Source organism: Protopterus annectens, chromosome 3.part1 (genome assembly GCF_019279795.1).
Source record: "Protopterus annectens isolate FY-2018-M chromosome 3.part1, PAN1.0, whole genome shotgun sequence".
Taxonomy (NCBI): domain Eukaryota; kingdom Metazoa; phylum Chordata; order Ceratodontiformes; family Protopteridae; genus Protopterus; species Protopterus annectens.
The window spans coordinates 1,697,740,834-1,697,765,259 of record NC_056732.1 but is presented as its reverse complement, the minus strand read 5'-3'; the positions used below and the strand labels follow the sequence as shown (position 1 = coordinate 1,697,765,259).

Here is a 24,426-nt window from a genome sequence, read left to right as displayed (position 1 = left end):
TGTGTGTGTGTGTGTGGTTCCTTAGTGGTGATACACAGCTCTGCTGCTTGTAGGTCATTGGTGGCAGTATGCAGCTCTGTTGCTTGTGGGTCTTTCTTTAGTGGCAGTATACAGCTCTGTTGCTTGTGGGTCTTTAGTGGCAGTATACAGCTCTGTTGCTTGTGGGTCTTTAGTGGCAGCATACAGCTCTGTTGCTCCTAGGTGATAGAACTACACCATTGTTCCATATTTTTGAGGAGGTAAACTCCCTGCTCCTACATGTGATCCCCTGGTAGAACGAAACCACACTGCTTTGTCTAGTTGCAGCCACTGCATAACAGGAGCATATCTAGAGTTTCGGGCTGTGCAGTGAACAGCACACCTGTCATACCTCTCAACCTCTGAGCATTACACTTTGTATTGCTGGCCTTTTAAAATCATAGCCAGAGAGTCCGTATGAGGGATACTTTCTTATTTTATAATGAAAGATCTTTATTTATTCAGTCCTATATAATTTGTGATAAGGAGTATTGGTGTTGGCTTAGTTTTTGTATTTAATAAAGTATGTAGTCAGAAACAGATTTCATTTTATCAGGAACATCATAAATCTAGGAGGAACAAGGCTGCATTTCAGGACCTAAAGCATAACTGTTTAGAGGTATGCCAGTGTTACTGTAGAGAAATCCTGCTATCTGATGTACCGTATGGAAGCTGCTGTTTTCATGGAATTCAGCAGAGTCCCTATGTGGTGATAAGTACATGGAACTATCATTACCCCTTCAGGGGTTGCAAGGCTCACTGGCTTACCTCAAGTGCTGCTGTGGTAGAATCTAGCATCATCCTCTTGTGTCTGGAACCGGTATGTCACAGCTTCACTGGCTAAAATTGCTTGAGTTTCCATATGAGCTGCCCTACTTGGCTCCATGGCTGTATTCCCCCACCTGTGCACTGTTGTATTGAGTGCCACTGTTGCACTAACACAGTTTTACAGATGGCTGAGTTACAGTTCATAGGTTCATAGATTGGTACTAGGCTACGTGCCTTTGTGAGCCAGTTTAAGCCTAGCCAGTTACCCCATGTGGGGATCAAACCCTACATCTTTTGTTTGGCATAATGGTTAAGGTGTTCACCTTACAATTTCCCACTGCAAATTCACGTGGTCAGGAATGGCGATAAGGAAACAGTTACCAAATTTTTGTCACTTTAACTTTTGAATTACGTGGTTTGAATTCAGATTTCAGCATAGTGTGTCATTGCCTTTCTGCGTGGTACGTTGTTTTAGAGCTCCATTTTTCTAACGGGTCTGCTTAAAATATTATTAATGTATATTATTAATGTGTATTTTCTGTCTTGCAGAGCTGAAGTGGGTACAATCTTTGCCCTTAGTTGGCTGATTACATGGTATGGCCATGTTCTTACTGATTTCCGTCATGTGTTAAGGCTTTATGATTTCTTCCTGGCATCCCACCCACTGATGGCAGTCTACTTTGCAGCGCAGGTATGTTCTTTTAGATCTCTGAGTATTCCTGTAGTCTTTTTCTTATGATAAAGTTAGGCATACTTTGGCATTTTTACAATATTTTGTGTGTTATTTTTTACTTCTGTCCTTGTACATGAGGAACAGTACGTGTACCTTACTTACTCTCATTGCTTAAATGGAAAATTTCTTTAAGTGTATGCAAATCATGGTTAACATGAAAAGCTCTTGGGAAGATCAGGGACTTTCAATTATCTAGTTACTTAAGACTGCATAAGACAGCTGATTCATCAGGTAGGAAGCAACAGCCATAGTATTGCGCAACCCCATCTTGGTTGACAGCTTGCTGGTGTAAGTGTTGACTTTCTGGCAGCTATGCCATTGGTCTGGATGACTGACAGATCTGAATCTTCAGACAGATGGCCGAGAAGGAGACTCAAGTATTGCAGAGAAATGGAAACAATTTTCACAGCAGGTGAGGACTGACTGGCCCATCTAGTTTTCACATTACTCTTCCTGTTATATAAACTGCAGATTTTACTAAACCTTAGCTGTCCTTTTGGTACAGGTCAGAGCCTGGTATATTGCTAACTTTTAGACAATACTAGAGGCTTAGTCAGCATCTATCCTACTCTGGCACATTTGTGACATTTTGTGTTGTGTTGTAGTACAGCACTGCCTTTGAGGTCACAGTTGTCGGTGTGGGGGAGTTTAATATAAATAATTCATAGCTGTTTGTCTATGGAAGATTGATGCAGGGCCAGTTTTAAAAAGCAGTGCTCAGTTTTAACATATTAAGCCAACAAGCTCCTCTACAACCTGCCCCCATGCTTCAGAGCAAGCATTTTTGCAAGGGAAAACCCCACATGCCCTAGATTTACACCACAGTAGCACAACAGTGAGAAAAGGAGACACACTCCCCTACAGTGCTTGTCTGTTTCATACAAACTGCAGTCATGCAGTGCACAATAGTGTAGCCTGCAGACTGCGGGAAAACTGCCTGAAGCCAACTGCTGCCCTGGGGATAAGTCTTGGCTGATTATAAAGACTTCAAAGGTTGACACCCCAAAGGAGTAGTTAAAGTATAAAATGTGGTGGTGATGTGCATAAATTTTTACAATATACTTCATATTCAGTTTTTATGTACAGTTTTGTCATTATTTTAAATACTGTTTCCTGTGACCCCTTACATAGTGCATTTTGGGATTTTTGTCAGCTGCATATTTGCTTCCAGGAAATTATATGCATTTATATAGAACAGTGTTAATATGACCAAATGATTGTATGGCTGAGGTGGTAAGATAAAAAAGTATTTGAATTTATTTTATAAGTAGGTGGACTGCACAGCAAGGAACTGTTTTTATCCATTACTATTGCAGCAATAAATTAGGTGATTATATTATTTTAAATGCAGGGGCATATCAGTACAGCAGTATATAAAAAGATAAAGTAAAAAAAAGACGGCATAGTGCAGTTTAGGAAAACGTGAAAGAGAATGAGTAATTACATCTAAGATGACAAATATGCATAGAATAAAAAAGTCACTCGAAGACTTGGGAATTCTCTCTTAACCGCATTGCGTCATGTAGGATTGCTGTTTTGCTGATGGATGGAATCCTCAGTTGGTTTATACATTTGTGTAACCCCACAGTTGCATTGATTTATGCTTCTTTAGGTCATTATGACTTTAGCCTTGTTGTGAATGTAACTATGCTGAAGGAAGCCTTTGATGCTGATTGACACTGCCGCTGTCTTGGAACCAGAGGCAGAAAAGTCTAAACTCTGCATTCTAGAAAGTCTCAAAACAAACTCAGGCTCGGATAAAGGACCAAAAAAATCAAAAAACAAGAACCGTAAAATGAAAATCATCATCTTCTTTCAGCTGTTCCCATTAGGGGTCACCACAGCAGATCATCTGTTTCCATTTCTTCCTGTCCTCTGCATCTTGCTCTGTCACACCAACCACCTGCATGTCCTCTCTCACCATATCCATAAACCTTATCTTAGGCCTTCCTCTTTTCCTGTTACCTGGTAGCTTCATCCTTAGCATCTTTTTGTCAATATACTCAGCATCCCTCCTCAGCACATGTCCAAACCAACATAATCTTGCCTCTCTGGCTTTGTCTCCAAACCTTCCAACCTGGGCTGACCCTCTAATATACTTATTCCTAATCCTGTCCACCCTCGTCACACCCAGTGCAAATCTTAACATCTTTAACTCTGCCACATCCAGCTCTAACTCCTGCCTTTTTGTCATTGCCACTGTCTCCAACCCATATAACATAGCAGGTCTCACTACCCTCTTGTAGACCTTCCCTTTCACTCTTACTGGTACTCGTCTGTCACAAATCACTCCTAACACTCTTCTCAACCCACTCCATCCTGCCTGTACTCTCTTCTTTACCTCTCTTCCACACTCACCATTACTCTGAACTGTTGATCCCAAGTATTTAAACTCATCCACCTTTGCCACATCTACTCCTTGCATCCTCACCATTCCTCTATCCTCCCTCTCATTCACACACATATATTATGTCTTAGTCCTGCTGACCTTCATTCCTCTTCTCTCTAGAGCATATCTCCATCTCTCCAGGGTCTCCTCCACCTGTTCCCTACTCTCACTACAGATCACAATGTCATCTGCAAACATCATAGTCCACAGCGACTCCTGTCTGATCTTGTCTGTCAACCTGTCCATCACCATTGCAAATAAGAAAGGGCTCAGAGCTGATCCTTGATGTAATCCCACCTCCACCTTAAACTCATCTGTCACTCCCACTGCAAACCTCACCACTGTCACACTACCCTCGTACATATCCTGTACCACTCTTACATACTTCTCTGACACTCCCGAATTCCTCATACAATACCACAACTCCTCTCTAGGCACCCTGTCATATGCTTTCTCTACGTCTACAAAAACACAATGCAACTCCTTCTGACTTTCTCTGTACTTCTCCATCAACACTCTCAGAGCAAACATCGCATCTGTAGTGTTCTTTCCCGGCATGAAACCATACTGCTGATCACTAATCATCACGTCCCTTCTTAACCTAGCTTCCACTACTTTTTCCCATAACTTCATGCTGTGACTGATCAGTGTAATCCCTCTGTAGTTACTATAGCTTTGCACATCACCCTTATTCTTAAAAATCGGTACCAAAACACTTTTTCTCCATTCCTCAGGCATCCTCTCACTTTCCAAGATTTCATTAAACAGTCTGGTTAGAAACTCCACTGCCATTTCGTCTAAACACCTCCATGCTTCCACAGGTATGTCATCTAGACCAGCAGCCTTTCCATTCTTCATCCTCTTCATAGCTATCCTTACTTCCTCCTTGCTAATCCATTGCACGTCATGATTCACTGTCCCCACATCATCCAACCTTCTCTCCCTCTCATTCTCTTCATTCATCAACCCCTCAAAATACTCTTTCCATGTGCTTAACACACTGTCCTCGCTTGTGAGTATGTTTCCCTCATTATCCTTTATCACCTTTACCTGCTGCACATCTTTCCTAGCTTGGTTCCTTTGTTTAGCTAATCGGTACAGGTCCTTTTCTCCCTCCTTAGTGTCCATCCTTTCATGAAAATAATGCTGACCAAATGTCTTCCAGTAAAATTGAGCACTTTTTTCTCAAATTAATTTGAGACCTTCAGAACACAAATACACAGTGCTGTATAGACCTTTAAATAGCCATATAAACCATGTAGTCTAAGTCATGCCCCAAGAAATCATTTGACTAAACAGTTTATGGTACAGACCAAGTAAAATATAAAAAGAGCTATAAAAAAAAAGTATCAAAGTGTTTTTATAGACCCCAAGAAATCATGTGACTAAACAGCTTATGGTACAGACCAAGTAAAACATAAAAAGAGCTAGGAAAAAAAAAAAAAAAAAGTACCAAAGTGTTTTTATAGTTTGGAAGCCCTTATTTTTTAAACCACAATCAATAGAAATGTCATAATGTAAACCCAGATGTACCCTAGAATTTAATCTCAAGTTGCCTCAACTCTTAACTATATTCAATTATATTTTCCCGGTCTGTAATAAAAGGGAAATGAAAGACTTCAGTTTCACTGGAAGACATTTGGCCTGCATTATTTTCATTTATGAATATTAAAATATGGCAAACGTTACAAGGAAGGTAGTAAAGTACCGTATACAAGTTTTAGTGTTCTTGCTAATGATGGGTAATAGCATTTAGAAGGCTGCTGATTAGGCCGCATGTTAGAGATGATCTCTGTGTGGGACTGGTCTTTCACTTTTCATGTGTTTTGCAGTGATACTTCCTCCTGGGTTTAACTGCCCATGTTTAGATTTTATTCATTAGAACTTGTAGTTTGGTAGGGTATCTCAGAATATTTGCCAAATAAGACATCCCCTGAGTTAAACAAAATGTTTAAAATTTCTGAATAATGCCGCAAAAAAAAAATTTTTTTGGTCAGTAAACTCCCCATGTACACCCTATATAGAGAATTTTAACTCCTGCTCTTCCAAACTTAATCCAGATCAGGAAAAATCAGAATCTCAACATCATTGGCTCATTCAAGGAGTCCAGTTTTGGCAGGTTTATGTTATCATAGAATTTGGTCATCATGAAACTGTCTGATTCCCCTGAGATGTAAAGAGAGAGTTTGCTGTAATAATAGGTAGGGCTTACTCCAGTGTTGAAATAATCAGATTGATTCATGTTGGTTTAACTTTCATATTTGGTAGGGTTGATGTTTTGTGTCATGTAATGCAATGACCCTGTACTTGAATTAAGACTTTGTGTATGTGAACTGAAAAGGGCAGGTTAAATAGTCACAAGCCATGCTCCCTGACACTTGAAAATTATGTGTTTCAAGACTTATTCCATTAGGGGGTGTGGTAGACCAGGTTGCAGGTAACTTAATCTTTTTTTTTTTTTTTTAACTTGATATTTAAACCCAGCTGACTGAAACTGTCAAATGTCTTTATTTGTTGAAGACTGGAGATTGGAGGGCAAGTGACTAGTATTTAAGCCAGTTTACAAGATCATCAGCGTATAGAAAAGTTTGAATGTCAGGCAAACAGAAGTGGTATTGATAACGAGATAGAGATGGTGTTGCGGGTCTGATCCCTTTGGAATGGTTGGAATTTTGACTGACCTGCCTGGCTGTAAAACACTGCATGGTTTAAGTAGCTTACTAACCAGCTTATGCATCTGAATAATTCAGAACTTGCATAGCCAGATGATACATATATATATATATATATATATATATATATGTATTACATCTTCAGGGAATGTTACTATCATAAAAGACAGAAAGCCAAACATGGCAGCTAAAATCATCCCTGAAGTAGCAGAATGCTTATTTAAGCCAAAAAATCAATCCAGACGTAGTCCAAGTGCAAAACACAGCTTTATTGAATCCATATAAAGCAGATAAGCGATTTCATCTCAGAACACTAGAACTTCATCAGATACAATAAAATTGTAAAGGCCCCTTATAAAGACACGTGGAAGGCATCATAATCATGAAATGAAAGAAGACACCCCACCTTAAAGAAATAACATTAAAATGCAGTAAAACAGTTGTATGTAATAAATATGCTATGTAAAATAGTTTTTTCACTATTAAAACAGAATATAAATATGTAAAATGTATAAATTACAGTATTAAAAAATAATATAATAACTTTTAAAATATATAATACCATGTAATTTATCTGTCAAATGCTTTGAGCTTTAAAACGGAGCTGATTTAAATATTTTCATTTAATTCTGGCCAGTTACCTGCACCAAAGTGTAACTGCCAGTAAACCTCTCTCTTTTCTAAGAGTATGGACCAGACTCCACCTCTGTCTGTCCTTATACTATCTGTTACAAAAAAATTTAACATATGTTCTTCATTGTCCGATATGTGTTTGCTCAAAGCATTGGTTAACTTTTTTGTTTTGATCTCATAGAGGTGCTCATAAATGCGATTTTTTTAGTTTCCTGTCAGTTTTACCAATATAAAAACAGTAACATTGGTTACAAACAGCACAATAAATCACTCTTTCAGAGTTAGTTACATCTGTGATGAATTTTAAAATTAATATTGTTGATGTTAAGTGTCCCCTTCCTTAATGTATTTACAAAAGTGGCACATGCCACATTTGTTCATATATCCAAGTTTGTGCTTAAGTCCACTTTGGTTTGTTTCAAATACATTTTTTAGGTTCCTACCTTTTATTATAAACTATGGTTGGAACTGTATCAATGATGGGTCTAATAGCTTTATCTTGTCTTAGGATGGACCAATTCTTATCAAGTATTTGTTTTACTGCAATGCTGTCGGAAGAAAAGACAGTTATTAAGGAAGTCCTGTAGTCACTAATACCTGAAGTAGTGGCTTGGATGGTTATGTCATTGTTGGTGTTAGGGCTCTGGGGTCCTGAATCTTCTCCTAGCAAAGTTAGATAGAAAGCCTTTTCTCTTTTATTAACAACTTCAAGTAAAATCTCCATGACAAAACTAACAGGATGTCCTCTTTTTAGAAACATATAATGTGAAGTTGTTCTATTTCGCCGTTCATTCTTTACTGATGGGTTCGGAGCCGATCCCTCGGTTCCGAGTCGGCCTATTGCAAAGCTTGAGGTCTTCAAATAGCTCGAGGCCAAGTCCCTATCCCTTGATGCACCTAGAGTTACCTCAGATCTAGTTTGCCGCTGCAACAGATCCTGGTAAAACTTCTTTTTCATATATTTCTTACTTATATTGATATCTGGGTAGTTTTAGATAGTTTTATAAAGCTCTTATAGCTTATTTGTGTGTTTACCTATATTGTATTCCCTTCCCCTAGTGGGCTTTAAATTTCTAGTTGGCCTCTTGTTTTTAGGCCTAGTTTAAAGACTTTCTGATTACTTAGAGTGTGCTTAGTCAGTGACCTTTTGTCACAACTTGTATGCAATTTTACATAGGTTTCTTATTTAGAGTGTATTTAAAATAGTTAGATAACGGTATAGTCTGCTTAGCATTAAAAATTTTGTGCTTTAGACAGAGCTTTTTCCTGTCACTTTCATATTTAGATATTTATTTGCTGTGTGGATGTGACTTAGCCTTAATTTTCTAAAGGGCTTTGGTTTGATAATTTCTGTTAAGCATTTTTTATAGTTGACAGTCATTTCTGTCTGATATAATTATTGTTTAGAGTGTATTTAGACAGTTAGATAAGGTTTAGCGTGTATTTTATAACAGGTATCCTTTTTTCACAGTATAGTCTGCTTATCATTAAAATTGTGTGCTTTAGACAGACTTCTTTTCTGTCACTTCAATATTTACATTATTATTGGTTTGTGTGTGTCACTTAGCCTGGATTTTCTAAAGGGCTTTTCATTTGATAATTACTGTTAAGGTTTTTTTTTGTAGTTGACAGTAATTTTCTGTCTGATATAATAATGGCTGACCAAGATAAGCACCCCAGGTCAGGCTTTAAGAAGTGTCTAAATGTGGCCAAAAGATGTCTGTAACTGACAGCCATGTCAATTGTGTGTACTGTGTAGGAGCTTTCCATTTACAGGATAGCTGCTCCATATGCAATTCTTTCTCCTCCAGAGTCCTACAGGAGAGAAAAAGGAAATTGATAAAGGTTTGTTGAGACCCTCCTTCCAAGAAGCTTTGAGCGACCAAGATGGATCCAGCAAGTCCTCAAAGTCTTCTAAGACTTCTGAGTCAAAAAAATCAAAGAAATCTTTGACTTCAGCTCCACAGACATCGGAACAGCCAATCTTCTCTTTTCGTAGCCAGACCCCAGTCCTGGAACGGGTATCCAAAATTCCCGAGAGTCCTTTATTACAATCGGTACCACCTTCGGTCTGTTCATCTCGGTCCTCTATTAGCCTTTCTGATCTGGATGTGGATCATGTGGTGCAGAAGCGGTTACAGGCACCGGCCTTTGCAAACATTTTATTGGCTCCAACCCAACTGGCTTCAGAGCCGAAGACTCTTATACCAGCTAAAACTGTTCCTCCTCCGAGCCATACTGATCCTTCGGAGGCAGAGGAGTCAGACTTGTTGATTGTGGAACCTTCAGAGCCAACGCTTGCTCCAGTGACTCCGGCTCCATTCACTCTGACATCCTTGGTGCCAATCGAGGACACTAGGAGCCGCCACTCTCTGGTCGGGTGCGGGTAGGATAGTCGGACCGACTTGTCTGTTCCGATGCTGCCTCTCGGGACTTCAGCTCAGATGAGCTCTGCTCCTATCTCTGGCTCGGAGCCCGCTGTCCTGGTGCCGGGGGTATCGACGGTTTCCTCGGCTCCATTGGTTTCCTTGCATCAGAGCAAAGGTGCCTTCGATGCCATGAGGATGTCTTAGGAGACATAACTCTCCTCAAGTTCAGGTCCAACTTCCTCCTCTCCTAAAGCACCAGTGTCTGCTTCTGCCTCACAGATTTTGACCAAGCATAGAGACCCAGTGCCTCAGGAAGCTCCATTGGGTGGCCTTTGCTCTTCTGAGACCTCACCAGAACCTCCCACTGATGAGGTTCCCAAGAAGAGAGTTTGTAAGAGGAAACATCTAGACTCCCCCCAGGAGTCCCTAACATCTGATACTGACTTGGATGAGTCAGAAGGGTCCCCACTGTCCCCCTCTGAGGATATGTCATTTGCTGAGATACTTGAAGTCTTTAGGCAGAGGGGTGACTAGCAGTCCAAAAACCCTACTGAGGACGAGTCTGTTCTCCTGAAGTCTTTCGGGTCTCAGCCTTCCACCTCTTAGGTGTCTCCGTCCTTCGATGAGCTTATGCAGCTGGTCTCACGAAGGGCGTGGGAGTCTCTGGATATTATGGAACCTGTCCCTAGGAGGCCTAATAAGTTTACATCTGCCCCCCAGGATAAATCTTTCTTGATAGAAGGTGTGCCACTTGATGCCATGGTGGTGGTGGCACCCACCAAAAAGGAAATGTCTGAAACTTCGTCTATCCATCCTCCTAACAGAGACTCCAGGATCCTGGATAGATATGGGAAGCGCATGTTTAGTTCAGTGACCTTTGCACTCCGTTTGCTTAACTATTTAACCCATTTTTTCATATCCCAAAATAATCTCCCCCAAAGTATCCTCAAAAAAAAAATAATTATTGATATAATTTTAATTTATGTTTTTTTATATTATATAATAAGTACATTTAGTATAATTGATCTTGATGAAGCGTGCACAGTGCACGCGAAAGCGCTTATCCTTGTGTCTGGTTTTATTGGAATAAAAAGAAGATTTTATGCATTCATTCTCGTGGTGTATCCTTGCAGTTCTTCTTCGATACTTTATTTAACCCATTTTACGAGACTACAAAGAGATCTCATTAAAGAGCTTGGAGATGCTCTCCAGGGTACAGTAGCTGCAGGAGCTACAGACAAAGTTGCCTCCCAGCTTGCTACTCTCAACTATATAGTGAACTTGTCCATGCGCCTCATTTCATATGCAGCTGATGGAACGAATAGGGCAGCAGGTACAGGAGTTGCTCTTAGGAGACACTCCTGGATACGCTTGTGTTCCTTCATGGAACCCTTCAAGTCATCCTTTGTGAATACTCCCTTTGATGGCTCACCCCTTTTCGGGCCCAAAGTTAAGGAAACTTTGACCAGGTGTGAGCAAGATGGAAAGACTCTGCCATCGGAGTCCGTTTTTCCACCCCTACCAGACCCTACCCCAAGGGTCAAAAGGGAGGAAAAATGTGGTTCCAAAAAGCCCAAGGAGCCTTTCAGGACACACGTGGTCAACCCCCCTCCAGGGGCAGAGGAGGGGGCAATAATGGAAGACACCGCTCTCATGGCAGGGGGGGGGTCCTCAAAACCAGGGTGACAGAGATCACTTCTTTGGGAAGCCCTACCAGTGCTCCTGAAAGGAGGCCCGACTGTCCTGCTCTGGAGGCAGTCGGGGGTCGCTTATCTTTGTACCCAGACGCCTGGCTCAAAATAACAAAAGACAGCTGGGTACAAAGTATCATTTCCAAAGGATACTTCATCCCTTTTGCCACACCCCCTCCACTGACAAGAATCCTGGATGTTCCACCCAGTTACAGGGAACAAGCAACAGTAGAGGTCCAAACATTGCTAAGAAAAAGAGTCATGCAGCCAGTCCCAGCAGACCAGACAGGATCTGGAACTTACTCAAGATTCTTTTTAGTTCCAAAAAAGACAGGGGACTGGAAACCTATATTGGACCTCAGCAAACTGAACAGATCTGTAAAGAAATAGAAGTTTTGGATGGTCACGCTTCAGTCAGTACTTCCCTTCTTAGGAGAAGACAATTGGATGTGCTTGATAGATCTCCAGGATGTGTGCTTTCACATAAAAATGGCTAGGCCATCCAGGGATCATCTGTGCTTCCGGCTGGGAGCCAGTCATTGCCAGTTTCGAGCCCTGACCTTTGGTCTTACTACATCCCCCAGAGTGTTCACCAAATGCATGGCAGTGGTCACTGCTCATCTGAGATGCTTAGGATTTCAGGTGTTTCCATACTTAACGATTGGCTCCTTACCGCCACCACCAGGCATCAACTCATTCAGGCCAGGGAGTCCACTCTGTCACTCTGCTATTACATGAGTATTACATGAGTATTACAATAAACTCAGAAAAATCTGCCTTGTCGCCATCGCAGCATATTGTCTTTATCAGAGCAGAACTGAACACCACCACCACCACCACACTAAGACTTCCAGTAGAGAGAGTCTTACTTCCCCGTCAGCATGTTCGCATGTTAATATCCAAAAACAAAGCACCAGCATCAGAAGTTCTGAAATTGTTAGGAATGATGGCAGCAGCAGTTCTGGCCATACCATTGGGTCCTATGCACATGAGGATACTGCAATGGCTGTTGTTCACTCAGTGGTCTTAACCAAGAGCTCCCCATGTTTCACATGATAATGTTCACAAATTCCTGCAAAAAGGATCTTCAGTGGTGGTTGACCTCACTTCATGTTACGATAGGACGCCCATTTGTACTACCCCCTCCAGCGGCCATAGTGACCATGGATGGTTCCCTGATAGGGTAGGGTAGTATTTTCAGGGAAAGGCAGCCCAAAGCATATGGACTGATCGAGACATCTGCATATCAATGTCCCAGAGATGAGAGCAGTACTTTTGGCGTTGCAGTACTTCCAGAACTCTGTTCCTCTGGGTACGATTGTGGTTCTGGTATTTGAACAAACAAGGAGGAACCAGATCACACCCCCTTTGTCGCGAGGCCCTCAGAGTATGGCAGTGGGCTATTTCCACCCAGCCCTTTCTGTTAGCAACGCACATCCCAGGAAAATCCAACATGATAGCAGACAAGCTGAGCAGAGCAATTTTGTTGCCCCACGAGTGGTCCCTCAAGATGTAAATAGCGGACAGGATATTCTGCAGGTGGGGCCAGCCTTGCTGTGACCTTTTTGCAAGTCACATGAGCATGAAATGCAGAAGCTACTTTGCCCTGATTCCTTCTCCAGGAGAAGCCCCAAGGGACGCACTTGTTCACGATTGGCCCCTGGGTCTCTTTTATGCATTCCCACCAATCCCATTGATACCCAAGGTATTACAGAAAGCAAAAGCCCTGGGAAGGACCATTATTCTAATAGCTCCTCATTGTCCTTGTCAGATTTGGTTCCCCTTCCTTTGACTTCATCTTTTGGAAGACCCCTGGATTCTGGACTCAGTTCCGGCCCTTCTGACGCACTTGTTGGGAGAACTTCATCCCTCTCTGCAGACCCTGAAGCTGACAGCTTGGCTGCTCCAATTCCCATCATAGCCAGGTTCCATAACCTTTCCAATGAGACAAAGCAAATTCTCCTATCCTCTCATAAATTGTCTGCGAGGAAGCTTTACCTCAGAAGAAAAACGTTTCTATATGGGCCTCTAAAAACAATATTGATCCCATCATAGCCAGGTTCCATAACCTTTCCAATGAGACAAAGCAAATTCTCCTATCCTCTCAGAAATTGTCTGTGGGGAAGCTTTACCTCAGCGGAAAAAAGTTTCTATATGGGCCTCTAAAAACAATATTGATCCTTACCAAGCCCCTATGGCGTCTATACTAGAATTCTTGACCATGATATTCGATAAACACTAAAAAACCAAACTGTTGCACCACAGCCAAAGTAAATTCGTGGACACAGAATCAGATAAAATCCTACAAAGTCTATTTATTGAATAAAAATAAGCATGAGAACACTTGTTGAGTAGAAAAACCTTTCGGTCCTGTTGTTGACAATCAGATCTGAAGAAGTTGAAAACCGAAAGCGCTTATCGTGTGTTTGGGGTTTACTGATTTGGAGTCTTTTTCTCGTTAATTTGCCTTTGTGATTTTTAGCAACGGAAAAGCAACATTTGTTCCATGTGCGTTATTTTACGAAGGTAAAGATTTTGCACTGTGCTGGAATTTTGGCGAGCCACCATATGTGAATACACATCTGCTGGACAGTACGCTTTTTTATTAGTTGAAGGACAGTTTCCAAATTTTTTTGGGACCAACTATCTTAACACATGGAGTAACCTGTGAATAACTATTTTAGGAATATCGCAAGCATTGTCAACAACAGGACCGAAAGGTTTTTCTACTCAACAAGTGTTCTCATGCTTGTTTTTATTCAATAAATAGACTTGTAGGATTTTATTTGATTCTGTGTCCACGAATTTACTTTGGCTGTGGTGCAACAGTTTGGTTTTTAGTGTTTGATTCTTTTACTTTCTGTTGCCTTAGTAGTGAGTAATTCATTCTTTTGATGATATTCAATAAAGGAGCTGCAGCAGCAACAGTCCGTGTTCAGCTTATTGCATTTCTAACTTTCATCTGGCATTTCAAGGATTGAGTATTATGTCACACAAATTATCCAAAGCTTTTCTCAATGGGACCTTTCATATTAGACCACCTGTGAGATCTCCCTATTCTCCATGGAATCTAAATTTTATGCTTTCCCACATAATTCTTTCGCCATTTGAACCAGCTTCCTCATATGACCTCAAATTTTTGTCATGGAAAACCATCCTTTTAGTGGCTATTACTTCTGCCCGCAGTGTGTCAGAGCTTCAAGCTTTGTCCATCAAGCCTCCTTATTTGATTTTCCATGCTGACAGAGTCTCTCTTCGAACAAACCCCTCTTTCTTGCTCAAAGTTTGCTCTGAAACTATTCTCAACCAAGTTATTGATTTGCCACTTTTCTTCCCCAACCATTCCAACAATCTAGAGTACATGCTTCACAAATTTGATGTTCACAGACAGCTCAGATTTTATTTGGATAGAACAAAAGATTTCAGGAAATCAGACTAGCTTTTTATTTCATTTTCAGATTCCAGGAAGGGTAGGCCAGTGGCTAAAACAACTCTGTCTAAATGGTTATCTGATTGTATCACTTTTGCTTATTCAGCTGCCAATATGCCCTTACAGCATAAAGGTGGAGCCACAACAGACCCCGGGAACTATCGCCCTATAAGCCTGACTAGCCTGGCCTGCAAGGCTATGGAGCACATCATCATGGAACTCCTTAACAGAGACATTGGGAACGTCCAAACATTGGACCCTACCCAGTTTGGCTTTGTTAGGGGCAGATCATGCCTCCTAAACCTGGTGAACTTCTTTGAGATGGTTACTAAGGCTTTAGACGAGGGAAAGGAGGTCCACACGGCCTACCTAGACCTTACAAAGGCTTTCGACACCATTCCCCATTCTGGTATTATAGACCAGCTCACCAGCCTAAACATAACCCCCTACGTCATGATCTGGGTTGCCAGTTGGCTCACGGATAGAACCCATACGGTGAGAGTTTCAGGCTCTAGGTCCGATTCTAAACCATTACAAGTGGCATCCCCCAGGACTCAGTCCTGGGACCCCTCCTGTTCGGTATATACTTTTCAGAGGTACTATGGATGACCAAGTTCGCAGACAACTGCAAACTGGGGGCCGTAATTGACTCTCCGGCTGATACAGGCATCCTCCAGAAGGGTCTCACGGAAACGGATACCTGGTGTCAAAATCATGGCCTCAAGCTAAATGCCAAAAAGTGCATAGTCATCCCCTTTGGCAAAAACAACGTACCCGCAAACTACCACATATGTGGTAGTCCCCTAAATACAGAAAATGTAATAAAGGATCTGGGGACCCAAGTAGATAGTAATCTCTCCTTTGATAATCATATTGCCAAGGTGGTTAGAAAATCCTTCTGTGTGGCCCACCTAATCACAAAAGGGTTCGCATCTAGAACAAAAGAGGTTATTGTGCCCCTCTACTCATGACTCATCAGACCCATCATAGAGTGCAACGTCCCATTTGGGATGTACCTTACAAGACATCTGCAACAGCTGGAAAGACCATAGAAGTACCTCACGAAGAGGATTGCTGGCCTCAAACAGATGCCGTATGCAGCCTGACTGAAGAAACTCCAGCTATACTCGGTTGCATACCGTGTACTCAGAGGTGATCTCTGCCTGACATATAAGGCCATGACCAACCCAGAATTGATGGACATGCTCCACCTAAAAAAATCAAATCCCCAAGAGCTACATGCTCTAGAGATCTAAACCTCACTACAACGATAAGTAAGACGTGCTGGATGGATAGATTCCTGTCCCAGAGACTCCCCATGCTTTGGAACAGGATTCCATTCTACATTAGGCAGAGCCCCTCACTAACACTCTTCAAGAGAAACCTTGACGAGTGGATGGGATACAGAAAATTTACCCCAGGAATCAGTGCAGTGGCTCTGCTGGACTGAGGCACAGGGAACTAATGGCTCTGCTGGACAGAGGCACAGGGAACTAATCTAAGGTGGCGGTGAAAGCCAACACATTCTGGCTCGGATTATAGATACTCTTTGGCAGATAGCCTAGTACTTACCTTTGAACCTATGAAAATTAAAGCTCATTCAACCAGAGCTGTTTCTACCTCCTTTGCCTTTTCTGCCAGACTTCCTATTGATAACATTTGCACAGCAGCTACTTGGTCAAAACCTCATACCTTTATCACTCATTACAAAGTTGACAGGGCCTCCATTGGATCCACGGTCCTGAGAAATATACTTCCCTGAGCCACCCAAGGTTGATGATACTTGGAACGCTATCCATCAGTAAAGAATGAACGGCAAGATAGAACAACTTCACATAAAGGAGTTATATACTTAGCATAACGTTCCATGTGAGTTGTTCATTTCACCTTCATTCTTACATCCCTCCCTCCTACCCCCTCCTGGGCTTTTAGATGACCGAGATGCTGGATCCATCCTGGTTGCTCAGTCCTTCTTTACCTTCTCTTGGGTGTGATAGAATGACATATGGTATTGTTATATGCAGCAAACAAGATCTCAGGTAACTCAGGTGCATCATGGGATAGGGACTTGGCCTCGAGCTATTTGAAGACCTCAAGCTTTGCAATAGGCCAACTGTGAGCCGAGGGATCAGCTTCGAACCCATCAGTAAAGAATGAAGGCGAGATTAACAACTCACATGGAACATTATGGTAAGTACATAACTTCTTTCTTGAGTGTATCACATTCAGACAAAAAATCTTTCATAATAGACACCATCCATGCAGCACGCACAAATTGTCCCTTCACTATAGCCTTCTTCTGTTTCAGTGGATGGGAACTTGAATAGTGAAGTAAAGAATTTGAATACGTCTCTTTTCTGACGATTTTTAACATAAATTTCTTATTTCGATAATCCTTAACAAGGAAAATGTCAAAGAAGGAAATTTCATCTAAATGATGTGTAAATGTAAACTTTAAAAATTCTGTGGTGGAATTAATGTAAGTAATAGTCATTAATTAATAACTCCGGTCCATCCCATAAAATAGAAATATCATCCACATATCGAGTATAGTGTTTGATGTAACCATAGAAACTCGAAGGAAAAAGCATTTCTTCTCCCACTGTGACACAACTATATTGGCATACAGACCACCACCTATCAGATCAAAACAAAAAAGTTAACCAATGCTTTGAGCAAACCCATATTGGACAATGGAGAACATATGTTTAATTATTTTGTAATAGATGGTAAACAGATAAGCGCTTTCATCCCAGAACATTAGAACTTCATCAGATACAATAAAATTGTAAAGTCCCCCTTATAAAGGCATGTGGAAGGCATCATAATCATGAAATTAAAGAAGACACACCCCCTTAAAGACATAACATTAAAATGCAGTAAAACAGTTGTATGTAATAAATATGCTATATAAATAGTTTGTTCACTATTAAAACAGAAAATAAATATGTAAAAATGTATAAATTATAGTATTAAATAGTGTTTAACAGTAACAAACTTACTTCTATAGTTCAGAATTTGGCTAAGAAAGTGGATTCTCTTTGTGCCACGCCCCTGATGACGTCAGAGGTAATTCCTGCCTTAGTACAGTAGGCAACATGGCAGTTTCATGCATGAGAAATGTTTTAACTGCTTCTAATCTTTCAAATGCCTCCCAAATGAGCTCTGGACCTTCCAAATCTTTGTCGGCTGGTATTTCCAGCACTTTTACAGCTTCTATTCCTTGTGGACAGTGAAGCACTCATGGTACACAAGCTTTTAACAGCTCAGCATCTGCACCTGTATTAAAAGACTGGTTATCTGCTTCCAGTAATCTGAATCACGGACATTCAGTCAGGACTCATGCTGGTAATACTAATTTACACACTCTTTTTGAAGAGTTTATTGTCTTGCTAAAGTAAGCATTTGCAATTAGACCATGCTTATTTTACTGAATGCATAAAAGAAAAGCTTGGACCAGCATGGAATAGAATATATGAATGTTATTATCAAACATAATGAAGTTTTGATAAATGAGTTAATTGAGACAGTCAGTGATTTGAACAATAATATTTGTAGTCATATACAATATAATGATTTTAAATATGAGCATATTCGCATTTTTAAGAGCATTGATGAAATGTGTTCCAATATAAAGGCACATAAAGTGAAGCAATTAATTAGGGATAAGACTGACTACAGGGTGCAGCAAACCCTAACCCCCCACCCTCACAAGAATGGGGTACTAAATTTTCTGCCGAAAATGTGACCTTCATTAATGAATCTCAAGCTTAAGCCTCTAACAATAGTTCAGAGGAAGTTTTTTTAGACCAGGCAGATTTTCCTCCACTGAGACGCTCCGAGCGTCTAAAGAACAGACCCCCCCCACAGGACAACCACTGGGTAGACAGGTATACACCTTCTCATCACCCAAACAATCGATGGGAGAGGGGGGGACAATACAACAGGGGAGGGAGAACCTTTTACAATCGTAACAACAACAGGAAATAATTGAAGTGGATTCCCCTGAACATAGGCACTTATGACCATATTTTACCCCCTTGTAACATCATTATGAATTTTTTAGGTGATTTTAAAGTTTACAATTTTTCTTGTTTGTATGGACACTTCACATTGTGACATTTTTGCAAAGGGTTTTACTTTTGTACCCCAGTACAAGTGTAATGTAGCCACCACTTTGATGGATCTAAAATTATACACCCGCAAGCTGAACTTAAAGGTTCTGATTCAGAACTCTTTATCTAGTCAATTTGTTAACCCTCTTGCCATTTCCAGTACTTACAATCCTCCATTACATCCTATGAGTTCCTTCTTTGAGAGAATGTGTGAACTAGACATACGTAAACTCCCTACTAGGCATAGGACGAATATTGAAATTCATACTCAAGACTGTCACCATTAATGAAATCAAAGATGTGTTGGATAGAATTAGGATTATAAAACCGGACAAAGGGGGTGGTGTTGTGTTAATGAACTTGGATGACTATAACAATAAAATGCTATTTATTTTAAACAGTAAAGCCTATGTAAAATCTTCCATTAATGAACTGAATGGTGCTTACACAAAAATAAGGAGTGAACTAAAAGATCTCTTTATAGAAGGTTATATTTCTATTGAAATTTTGAATTAGTTATCAGTTTTTACATCCAAGAGTGTCAGTAATGTCTGGCCTACCTAAGTCGCACAAGAATTTAACACAATCACCCATGCACCCCATAGTAGATGCTAAGGAAAACATTACACACCCCTTGGCTAAACATCTTGACCATAAACTAAAACACTTTGGTTTTAATGAAACTCATATCTATACAGACTCCTGGAGTTTCCTTGAATCTATCAACAAGATACCTTTCAAAGACACACTTGTTTTTTTGACTATTGGCATAAAAGACATTTACTCAGTTATTCCTCACAGTATTGGTCTTGATTGGTTCAGTGAGTTCCTTTATGCAAAGAAAGTTGGACATTTTGATGTATTACTCTACACTCATCTACAAGGCAAAGAAGCAGCTGCATTTTGAATTTTAATGAAAAAAATCATCGTTTGTATGACATTATCTTATTATACCTCCACACAACATGACTTTCGGCCAAAGCACAGTACTGCTACTGCTCTGACTTCCTTTATTAATACCATCTCAAAAGCACATGATAACAATAAATTAGTTTCCTGCCTGTTCCTGTTCCTAGACCTATCAAAGGCACTTGATACTGTTTCACATAGGTTACTACTTTCCAAACTTGCTTCCCTCAACATCTCTAACCTTCTATATCATGGTTCTCCAGCTAGCTCTCTAATGGATTCCAGGCTGTGAAATGGCAAAGCAACTACTCTCCCTTTCATCCAATACAAACTGGGGTGCCCCAAGGCTCCATCCTTGGTCCCCCTACTTTTCAACATCTTTATTAATGACCTCCACTCTGCTTGTCTACTCTCAACTATCATTCAGTATGCTGATGAGTCCACAATTATCTCCAGCTCTGACAACATCACACACGTTTATACCTTAACCCAAGAATCCCTCCATTCTGTAGAAAGATGGCTTACTTCCCACCAATTACTACTGAACCCTAAGAAAACCAAACTCCTCTTGTTCCTCCCCACTTCCCTATACCATCACAAAACCTCCTTCACTGTCTCCTCCCTGAATAATACTATTATCTCATCTGAACCCCATACCAAACTCCTCTTGTTCTTCCCTACATCCCCTATACCATCACAAAACCTCTTTCACTGTCTCCTCCTGAATAATACTATTATCTCATCTGACCCCCATACCAAACTACTTGGTGTTATTATCGATGACCATCTCCAATAATTTGGTCTACACACTCAGCAGTGCATAAAAAAGACCTATCAAAAACTAGGTCTGCTCTAGAGACATAATAAATACCTTACAAATGTTTCCAGACTCTCCCTTCCTCAAGCCTTTCTCCTCTCCACACTGCAATATGCAGCCCCTATTCTGACACACCTCCAGTCTAACATATTAACTAAACTAGAACTCACCTATAACAAAATAGCTCGATTTGCCTCCAACCTACCTTACCATACCCACCGTTGTATCGTTCTAAAAAACCTGCAATGGCTTGAATTTCACCACCAAATCCTAATACCACAGCTTCTCTTGGCCCATGCAATTCTACAGCAGCCATCTTCCTGTCCCTCTGTCTCCACTCTTATCCAGCCCTATACCCCCAATCACTCTGTCCGCAGCTATCAACAGAGCCTTCTGCAAATCTACATGCCCAACAAAAATATTGGTAAACTCCTCTATAGCTGTTCCATAACAAATGCATGGAACAAACTACCCCAAGAAGTCAGAGGTACCACAGACCCTAACACTCTGCTTGTGCTGTTTGGAAGAGGTCATAAAATAAGGCTAACAACTTTAAAATAGCAATTAATTAAAGACTACTTTCACAAATCATGGACATGTCTCTGCTAAGACCCAACATAAGCTGTATTTCTTTTACATTGACTGTTGCCCTATCAGACAATACCATACTTGTCCTCACATGGCTTCCTACCTGTTCTCCTCCTTTCTAGTCCTTAACGCCTCTTACTTTTTTCTACTCTGTACTACCTCTAACTGTATACCTTTGTAGTCCTCTCCTTACAATATGCTCTACATTGTGCTGTTTCTATATTCTTCTCCTCTCTCACTACAACTTTCCTCAAATATGCTAAAATCTGGTCTCTGTTTGTCTTCTACATTATTTTTACTTGCCTTTAATCCCTGCGGATAAATCCCTGTTGCTTATAGTTTTGTATTCACTTCAGAATATGTTTTATTTTGTAAAAACTGAACTAGGCATACACTAAGAATGTTAGTTTTTTATTGTATTACTTCTTGTTTTGTAAATTACTGTCTTTGTTGATTAATGTGTAAGTAATGTAATACTGGAGCTTTTCTCCTCGGGTCTTTCCTGAAAAAGGGCTCTGCCCAGCCAGACTAACCCGGTTAACAAATGTCAAATAAATAAAATAAATATAAAATATTAAAACATTAATTTTATACATCAATACACACCCTTTATTTTTTGTAATGAAATCACAGCAGCATTATAAATAATCCCAACAAAATGACATGTCCCCCATCAGCTTGTTCATTCCTTCCAGGAGTGAGGTGAGGTCAAGGTATTTCTGGACTATTGGGGGGAGCTATAGACTCATTCATTAACCTAGAAGTTGAGAGCCCGGTGTTTAGAGTGGACCAGATTCTATTCTTGTGAAAGTCCCTGCCCATCCCACGTAACCAGTAGGTGGTTTGGAGACTTGCCCTGACTAGATGGCTAGGTACCTGGTTGGGGAGAGCCATGAGCTCCCACATACCTGTCTCACGGATTCAGTAGTGCATGCATTGCTTCAAACGATATGAATTTGTTGGCCACTTCTGTGAGTGATCATCTACAACCATTGCACTTCAGTAATGTGATGAGCCTAGCCACCACTTGTCATCCCCTTGAATGGTGTTAGATGAAGTCCATCCTGTCCCCACCCAGCCAGGTCAAAGCCGTTACCTCCATTCAGTCAGTAGCTTCTAGGTTATCAGTTTCTGCACTTTGTGTCATGGGGCCACGCTTGCTTCAGGGTATTCTTCTACAGTTCCATTTTCATTGCGCTTTGAAAACACCTGGGGAAAGGATAAGAGAATCTGAAGTGTATATATGTCCCTTTCAAAACAAGTAAAATATAGGAGGGGCTTTAATAGCCAGAGTTTCAGATCCTTAGACTTTATTGGGAGGACTGACTGGGACCTTTTCCCCTAGTGATAGGTTCTCATTGCGTATGTGGCTTCCCTCGCCATTCATAAGTTGGGATCATCCTCTTTTAGTGGGAAATGGTGCATTTGGTTCCTCTTCTGTGGAGGACTTGAGTCTCAGAGAGACACAGCCTCAGATGCCACTGTGGCATCTATCAGCACTGACTTTCTTTTGCCTGACTGACTGCCATCAGCTACTAGCTTGATTGTGAGGAGAGTGATTCTTCATACCATCTAGGTATGGATCAGAGAGCATCACTGTTAAAGCTTCTTATTCTAGGGCTACACACTAAGTTTAGCTGTGTCTGTTGGCCCTGTTAAAGTTCCATGGCACAGGCATGAATGTTAAGCTTTTGGGACCTAGAGTTGTAGGTAGAGGTTTTTGCTCATAGGGACTTGGGTGTTACGTTGTCTTTGATGCACAAGCATGGATCCATATCATTTGGACACATCACATGCATCTGTCACTGGCCTGCACATTGGAGCTGGATCATTTGGAGTCTGTTGGGCTCTCTTGCCAGCTTCTCAAGAGGTTGTGCAAGAAAGCATTCCTTTTAAACTGATAAAGCTGTGGTATCACAGGGATGATATGTTCCCTAAGGAAGCATTGCATTACTCAAGGGGATTACTTGTCTCTTGTCTTGTGCAGTTCCTTGGATCTTCCTGGCACATCCCTTCTGTAGTGTCTGTATTCACAGATTTCTTGCTAGAGGCCTGGAGGTACACTTAATCTGCTGAAGCAAGTTCTAGGAAAGCTATTGCTTGCCATTTGTTCCCTGCAGTTTGGAGAAAGGGATTTTTTGTTATTCCTACGCTAACGTTTGACTGGTTTAGGGGCCTTCACTAGGCCTTAAGGTCACTTGCCATTCTCTCTTATTTGGATATAAAGTAGCTTGAAAGAGGGACAGGATTGGCAGGAAGATATGCCCCTGTGCCAGTTTGGGATGAAGTCACAACTGTGTGTCTTGTGTGTCCAAGAAACAGTCCCTGTTATTTTGCACTGCTTGCAAGGCTGTCCCTCTGTTTTGGATTGTGAATGATTTCATTTTAATGTCATTCTTGTGGCAGTCCACTTCTAATGTTTTCTGTTGTCCATGGTAAATAGTGTCAGAGGCAGTATGCATCATTACTGACTTACAGCATGGATTATGACTGATGAGGTCCACCCTGCTGGTTGATCTGGACAGCATCTTGCAAGGCATGCCTGTCATAATGGGTTTATTTTTCAGGCATTGGTTGCAGTCCTTATTCAGCTCATTTATAGCTGGGGGCTGGCAGTCTGTACATTGGGGGGACATATTTTATGCTATCCAAGCTCTCACATTTCTAGGAGAAGGTAGAAGCCCTGCAGATACCCAAGTGTGGGAACAAGAACTCTGTAGCTACCCCAGCTTCTGAGTGGATGACTGTCTTAATGGTATTAGGTCAGGTTGGTTCATGGGAGATAGAGTTGGGCTTTCTGTGGTTAGCCTTAGAGGGAGAGCTGACCATGAGGGTATTTCACAGGAGGACTAGAGCCATTAGTTCCTTTGCAGCACTCTTGACATCATCTGACTCTCATCGTTCTGCAGATGTGGACAGTTCTGCTTCTGCTTGAAAAAGGAAGGGTCTCTTCTTCTTTCTACGACACTGGGATAGCTTAAACCCCTGGTCATCTTTGACTGACACTTTCCTCTCTGGAGAGGCATTACCCTTCCCCATGTGAAGTGAAAGGGGAGGTGGCAGTGACCTTCTTTGCCTGTTGTCCTCCCTTCAGTGTTTTGAGGCCTTAGTGGTTGTCCTTATCTTTAGGTTAGCTTTCCTATTGATGTAGGTGGTCTTTTTTGGACTCCCTGGGCGTTCCTGCGTCCTAACCGGTATTGAAAGAGATCCTTCACTATCTCCTGTTTATAGGGCTTTGGCATCAATTTGCTCCACTGGGATTCTGGCGGGAGTTGTCTTACTGAAGAACCCCCC

General features: G+C 41.1%; 1 protein-coding gene across 1 annotated transcript in view; it reads left to right on the top strand.

The window, feature by feature from the left end:
* Positions 1–24,426, top strand: part of LOC122798625 (TBC1 domain family member 20-like) — a 381,335-nt gene that overhangs the window by 219,120 nt on the left and 137,789 nt on the right. Inside the window, exon 6 of the mRNA XM_044067711.1 lies at positions 1,336–1,477. Within this exon, the coding sequence (XP_043923646.1) occupies positions 1,336–1,477 (142 nt within the window). The remainder of the gene's footprint in view (positions 1–1,335; positions 1,478–24,426) is intronic.